The following is a 7,253-nucleotide window of genomic DNA, read 5'->3' as shown; positions in this document are numbered from 1 at the left end:
CTAGCCAGAACTTAATGGGCTACGTCGTTTCTGGAACAGAGTGCAATAGCCAGCCCTGCTGGCCTCCTGCACGCAGTCACTGTAGTCGGTATTGCATTTCCCACACTTGCAGCTCACTGCAACAGGGTAGGAATAGTAGGAGGCAGCATGGTGCTGGCAGCCAGGGATCAAGACCGTCCGATACACCATGTCCTTGTACGTGCACACCTCCTGGGACAGGGCACTCCGGGGCAGCAGCTTCTTACCGTTGCTGTCCTGTAAAGGAATGCCAACAGTTATTCCATCTCCCAGAATAATTTTGTTTAAATCCACTCATAATTTGCGTTGTGCTCAAATAGTCTATTCACACACACCCCAGCCTGGCTTCTGCAGTGCCAACATTTTTGTTGCTGAAACAAAAAAGCTATTTAATCAATGTGAGAAGTTTCCAAACTAAGCCAGGCACATTTATGGGACCATCATAATGCTAAATTTGTGATGCTGAGCTCAACCCTGGGCCTGACTAACAGTGGGAATGTCGCTGAATAATAACGAGAATGAGATCAAATTTCTAAATTTGTAGCATATGATTATGGTTTGGAGAAAGTCCACTGGAAGTATAGGTGACTAGTTAACACATAGTGCTTGGGTCCTGCTCAAAACCTCCCTGTTTAAGAACTCATCTCTTGTACCCAGAAGGAAGGATGGCAGCGATCACCCTACCGGAAGCGCTTAGCACTACTCTGTCCCAAGCAAACCTTTCACTGTGAGGCAAACAAAACAATTTACTACTTCTTTAGGTATCCACCCACTCAACTAATGGTCACCTCCCCCTCCCCATTTTAGCTTTCCTTTCTGTTGGTATTCCCAAAGCTCTGCCCTTGCCCCTGTTTTTATGCTACTTCTTACCCATCAGGACTTGTCCTATGATTTTGTATGCTCTATTTACCCTAAAACTATATCCCTGGTTCTTTTTCTTCCTTAATATTCTCTTTAAAGTCTAATTGCCATTTCTTCTTGGACATCTCAAGCCCAGGTAAAACTGGTTTTCTTATTTTTTTTTCCCTCCATGCTAGTCTTACAAACTTTCTCTGGTCTTGCTTAATCTTGCTATAGAAGCATAGAGTGGAAGGGGTCTTATATAGGGTATCTAGTCACACCCCTTGCCCAGTTCAGGAAACCCAAAGCTAGAGCATTCTCAACAATTGGCTGTTTACCCTCTGCTTCAAAGCCTCCAGTATGGGAGAGCCCATCTATGTCTCCTTCTGTTCAGGTACACTTGGGGGGGGTTAACTCTTAATTATCCTTTGTTCTTCAATCTGTAACCATGATGTGTTCCTCATCAGTAATATTTCTTTTCTGCCTGATAGTTGTCATTCTCTTCACTTGTTGTTTACTTATTACTCACTCTTTCCAGCCTCGTTTTGGCTACTTCTTTCAGCTCCCTGTTTGAGCCACTCTATAGCCCAATGTGAATATTTTTCTGTGTGTGTGTGTGTGAGCAACAGAGAGAAAATGTTCTTCAAAGGCACGGAGCAGGTGAAGGAAAATGAGAGCCTGGTAATGAAAGCTCACCAGTATAACTTTCAAGTCTTTGAACAGTTGAACAATTATCTGTTCACAACATTTATCTTTCCTCTATGCAGAATATAATTTTTTAACATCTCTCTTCACTTGTTTATCCTGTTTCACTTCACTTGTTTTCATTCTCTATAATCCTTATGGTTGCCAGGTCCCTGTTCACCACCGGAGGTTTTTGGGGCGGAGCCTGGGTAGGGCAGGGTTTGGGGAGGGACTTCAATGCCATAGAGTTCAATTGCCAAAGTGGCCATTTTCTCCAGGTGAACTGATCTCTATCGGCTGGAGATCAGTTGTAATATCAGGAGCTCTCCAGCTAGTACCTGGAGGTTGGCAACCCTAATAATCCTCCACTTCATTCCATGGTTTCTAGACTACTTATTAAACTCCTTTCTTGTACCAATCCATTTGCTGTTGCAGCTGCTCATTATTGGGATTCTGTTTCCTCCAATAAACAAATTGCCTTTTGAAAGTGGTGGTCTTCTGCTTCACTTGTGACTTCACCTGACTTGTATGCTTCACTTCCTCTTTTCAGTTTCCTACTCCTGCTGCTCCCTATGATTCTCTTGTTTGTTCTAGTTTGCAAGCCTGTGGACACTGACAATGTATATTACCATGTTTATGCAGTGCTTAGTCTTTAAGCTCTTGATAAAACGGGAACAAAAACTATCAGTTGTACAGTGAGCAAGCATCCTGCTTAATGCAATTTCAAATGATCCTCCCTCAGAGATACTTTTGTGACTCTGCTGTGTATTTTAATTAAAGGAAAGGAACCGTTATCATTCAATTGCTAACCAAGTGTAATGAGAAGGAACTCAATAGCATCTTGTGAGAAATGTACCCATGTCATGCAGAATCCTTCGCAGATGGTGGTGTTGATAGCCAAACAGTAGGCACATTCTCTCTTCTCCACATGGATGACGTACTCGACAGGGATACAGAGGGACATGCTCTGCCCCACAGTAAGTACAAGGACTAGGAGACGAGCGATGAAAAGGGACGGATTCATGCTAGGTGTAAAGGGAAAGCAAAGCAAGCTGCATTATCTATTTACAACAAATCTAGTCAGTCTTTTATCAAAGCAGATTCAAGATTACAAAGGTCTTTAAAACCGTTAAAATATTTAAAACCAGTAAATAATAATCTTTAAATGAATAAATATCAGTAAAACCTCTATCAAACAAGAATTAAAATCAGCAAGCCTAATTGCAAAAAGAAACCCTCCAAAAAGTTTTATTTTAGAACCAAACGTACGGGTTATGGCAGACGCAGGTCTAACCCCCGGTGTGCTTTTCAAGAGCCAAAACAGCTGTTTGGGGGGGGGGAATTGTCACTTTGAAAGACACAAAGGGGGAAAAACAAGGTTGCTTTTTACTGCCACACCATGGACCCAATCAGGATCTGGCCCTTGCAGCCATTTTTAAATGGCTAAGTTTTCCTCTAAATAGGGTTGGACCCACATCTGCTGTAACAGGTATTTTGGCTATTATATAGTCTGCAGAAGAACAGAAGTGTGAGAGCTTTCCTAACTTCCTCTGTCAAGTGGTGCTACCAGTCAGGGGCTGCACTAGAGAAGGCCCAAGCATGGGCTATAACAAATTCACTCTTGTTTGCAGGAGGGGATCTTCAAGAGACCCTGCTCACATGGGCAGAACTGACACCAGCCCTGTTTACATGTCACAATGAATGCATGTCCAACCTGCATATACACCCATCTGTACGAAACAGCTAATGCACACTCATTTTATAAATGAAACTGGGGGCCTGTACCTGGATAAACCTGGGGGTTTAATCATATGTTCAGCTGTACATGCATTGAATGTAACATGAGAATTACTCAACACATGTATTAAGAGAAACCCCATGTACACTGTACACCGATTGTACATGCTTTCACTGTAACTTGTGAACAGGGCTACAGTGGAACGGGAGAGGTGGTCCTGTAAATATGAAGGGCTTTAGAATCACTAAAACCAGCATCAAAACTTGAACCCCCAAAGTGACTGACAGCCAACACAGCTATTACAAAATAGTTATAATATGATCACATCACCTTGCTACTAGCATGTACAAACAAAAGTTTTCTGTCTTCCTAAATCCTTTGACATTATGAAGTCAGAGATGGAGAAGTTACTGTAAACAGGTCACATTCACCATCACAACGTGCTTTCCAAAGCTTATCCTCAAAACTATCCATTACTTGCAACCATCATTCCAATTTGTGTCCATGCTAGGCTGTGGGGGTCATGACCTGGCAATAAATTCCCAAGAATTATAATAGGTATGTTAATAAGGAAAGTTAATGAGGAAAGTTAATTGTGTGTTCCCCCCACCCCTCTCCAGGACGTTTCTATGTTCAACTGCACCCTTCCTTGTCCTGATACAGAGAACCTCGATACTAGGACCAGGGTAATTTTTTTCACCCTTTCTTTCAAGAATCACCTTTTCTCCTGTGTATCTGGGGATCAAACATGCTGAAAAAGTGTGCCTGGTTCTTCAAAATCAGGCAATTGTGAGAGACACGTCCAATAATGCATATCCTGCTGCCCATAAACTATAGGCTGTCTGAAATGAGTGGGGCTCTGGAGAGATGGTGTCCTCCCCAGCAAAACCGGGCTCAGGGCAGGTTACACAATGCACGTTGTACAATAAAACACAGTAAAATCGATAAAGCATGATTAAAATCTGCACCAAAAATCAATAAATAGAAAACCCATATCAAGTATTAAATGGTGCGCATAATTTGCGACATATTTGCCACAGTCAAGCCAGCTATGTTTCAACCCCAATTAGGTAATAATTTCAGCGGGGATCGGGAAGGTTAGGGAGGCCAGCAATTGATGGAAAAAGAACCGTAGCTGGCCTCAACCACAGGCCTGGTGGAATAGCTCTGTCTTGCAGACCCTGCAGAAAGCCATAACCCACAGGGCCCTGGTCTCATTAGATAGACTATTCCACCAGTCCAGACCAGACAGGGCACAAAAAGCCCTGGCCCTGGTTGAGGCCAGCCGGACACTCTTTACAAAGAAACAGGAAGGTTTTGATCCTCCCTTTCTTAGATCAAACAAGGAAACACACACATTCAAAACATGGCTGATGCTACTGTTCATACCCACATTGGGAGCAGCCTAAGCAAAACCAGAGATCATACCAAGCCAGGTTTGGGGAGGAACACAGCAAAGCAGGAGGAATAGGTGAAGTGGACAATTAAAGAATGACCATGTTTTCATGCTCCAACAAAATCCCTCTCCAGTTTACATGACACTAGAACAAAGCCTCCATTTGAAAGGAGCTACAGACTAGTTATATTACAAATGGCAGCACTGCATAGTGGTTAGAGTACCAGAGTAGGACCTGGGACAACTGGGTTCGAATCCCCATTCTGCCATGGAAGCTTGCTAGGCCTGTCACAATCTCTCCCCTGGGCCCATCACAAGCTCTCGACCTAACCTACCTCACAAGGCAGCTGTTGTGAGGAGAAAGAGGAGGAGGGGAGAATGATGTGATGAGCAGCTTTGTGTCCTGATGAGAGAGAAAAGCAAGATAGAAATTAATATAATAATAATACATAAAACATCCCAGAGCAGACATAATGCTTAGGATGGAACTCATGGTCCAGAAGGTTATTGCTCGGGGGAAAGGAGCACCAGTTGATCCTGCTAAGAATGGCAAATGGGAAAAAAGCTGGAAGACAAATGCTAGCAAAGAGCCATACTCAGTGCTTCCTAAGAAACAATCATATTGGTTAGGGTTGCCAACCTCCAGGTAGTAGCTGGAGATCTCCAGCCAATAGAGATCAGTTCACCTGGAGAAAAATGGCCACTTTGGCAATTGGACTCTATGACATTGAAGTCCTTTCCCTCCCCAAAACCTGCCCTCCTCAGGCTTCGCCCTAATATTGATCCTGCTTAGAGCACAGATCGCAGTACTTACCGTAATACAGTCATTCTGACCTAGATCACGCCCTCCCCACAAAAAAAACCTAAGCCAGTTGCCTACCTATTAGATTTGCAATGATGCCAAATGTAGAACTGAGCAGGCTATTGGCAGCCAGCTTTTCCCTTCACAAAGGAATCTGGTTCTGAATTGAAGAGCTGCAGAGACAATGACCCTCGCGCCAGCCCCGAGTGCATTTTATACTCTCCTAGTTAATTCCTGGATGATCTTCCTGTTTATATAATTGCATTAATTGCTGCTTCTATTTCAATATTATCTACTGAAGATTCATACTTTACCAAGAAGGAAATGCGATTGCAATAACAACTATAGCATATCCACCTAGCAGCTGGACCACAAAACTAATTACTTTAACATTAACTCTTCCTTTTCCGTGTCAGTGAGAAAGTACATGTGTCAATTTAAGTAAGCAAACGCAGAAAACATACCTCAGAAAACAAATTTCACAAAACAGAAGCAAGTTCACTCTGCACCATGTTCCCCAGCTGGGGTGTATAATTAGGGTTGCCAGGTCCCTCTTCGCAACCGGCGGGAGATTTTGGGGGTGGAGCCTAAAGAGGGCGGGGTTTGGGGAGGGGAGGGACTTCAATGCCATAGAGTTCAACTGCCAAAGCGGCCATTTCTTCCAGGTGATCTGATCTCTATCGGCTGGAGATCAGTAGAATTAGCAGGAGATCTCCTGCTACTACCAGGCAGTTGGCAACCCTATGTATAATGGAGAAGGAAGGCCTATTTTTAAACCTGTGTTATGTCAAGGAGGGGCATGAGTTTCCAAAACCTCAGCAAAACCTGAGAAATGGGCACATGAAGTGTCACATTTAGCTCTCACTCCAGTCGTGGCAATTGTGGGAGTGTGCACACCTTTCCAGCTGCCATAGAAGTAGGGTTGCCAACCTCCTGGTACTTAAGAGAATGGCAGCACGGAGGCTCATAAATAATAAAGCATAACTTGCAAACTGGATTTGTTGGACATTCATTTCATGCTAACGCACAAAAAAACCAGTGCATATATACAATAAACAATACACAACAAACAACAACGTGCAATGCAATATACAGTGAAGCACAACAAACCGCCTTGAAGGAATTCATGCGCCACTTGCAATATGCTCTCTTGACGCATTTCCTTGCGCGACTGTCCTTACCGGCAATACTGTTTACAATCCGTTTTTAAGTGTACCGGGACGTCTGGATATTACATTGAGCTGAAGAAGTTACTCGGAACGTGGACCCATGACTAGCCACACGTACTCCAGCTGTTATTAATTGGACTCTGCCTTCGGGAGCGCTTGGACTTTATCCCCCACTCCTCATTGAGGTTTTTCAAACATAGTATTTTTGCCATTGGCACTATTGTGGGGTGATATTGCTGTATTCGGAGGCTTCTTGCCTCTGTTGTGTTGTTCATAGATGTTGTTGTGCTTCACTGTATATTGCATTGCACATTGTTGTTTGTTGTGTATTGTTTATTGTATATATGCACTGTTTTTTGGTGCGTTAGCATGAAATGAATGTTTAACAAATCCAGCTTGCAAGTTATGCTTTATTATTTATGAGCCTCGATGCAGCCATTCTCTTAAGTTTCTTAACTCTGGCACAGGTTTTGTTCTTACTTGTAACCTCCAGGTACTAGCTGGAGATCTCCTGCTATTACAACTGATCTCCAGCCGATAGAGATCAGTTCACCTGGAGAAAATGGCCACTTTGGCCATTGGACTCTATGGCATTGAAGTCCCTCC

The 7,253-nt window shown here is 43.3% G+C and overlaps 1 protein-coding gene across 1 annotated transcript; it reads right to left on the bottom strand.

The window, feature by feature from the left end:
• On the bottom strand, positions 1 to 5,596 carry TSHB (thyroid stimulating hormone subunit beta). The gene is made up of 3 exons (XM_056844850.1): positions 5,557 to 5,596; positions 2,399 to 2,567; positions 1 to 255 (listed from the first exon to the last, which is right to left on the bottom strand). Exons 2-3 carry the CDS (start codon positions 2,564 to 2,566, stop codon positions 1 to 3), a joined length of 423 nt encoding a protein of 140 aa, XP_056700828.1. The 5' UTR covers position 2,567; positions 5,557 to 5,596.
• Between the last annotated feature and the right edge of the window lie 1,657 nt (positions 5,597 to 7,253).

This window comes from Euleptes europaea, chromosome 2, assembly GCF_029931775.1.
Source record: "Euleptes europaea isolate rEulEur1 chromosome 2, rEulEur1.hap1, whole genome shotgun sequence".
NCBI classification, from domain to species: Eukaryota; Metazoa; Chordata; class Lepidosauria; order Squamata; family Sphaerodactylidae; genus Euleptes; species Euleptes europaea.
This window is presented reverse-complemented; position numbering and strand designations above follow the sequence as displayed.

Bases quoted from the DNA above. Each gene is read 5' to 3' on its own strand.
- TSHB (XM_056844850.1), bottom strand. From the start codon at position 2,566: ATGAATCCGTCCCTTTTCATCGCTCGTCTCCTAGTCCTTGTACTTACT. The intron at 256-2,398 runs GTACATTTCTCA...ATTCCTTTACAG, and splicing joins AAGGATTCTGCATGACATGG to GACAGCAACGGTAAGAAGCT.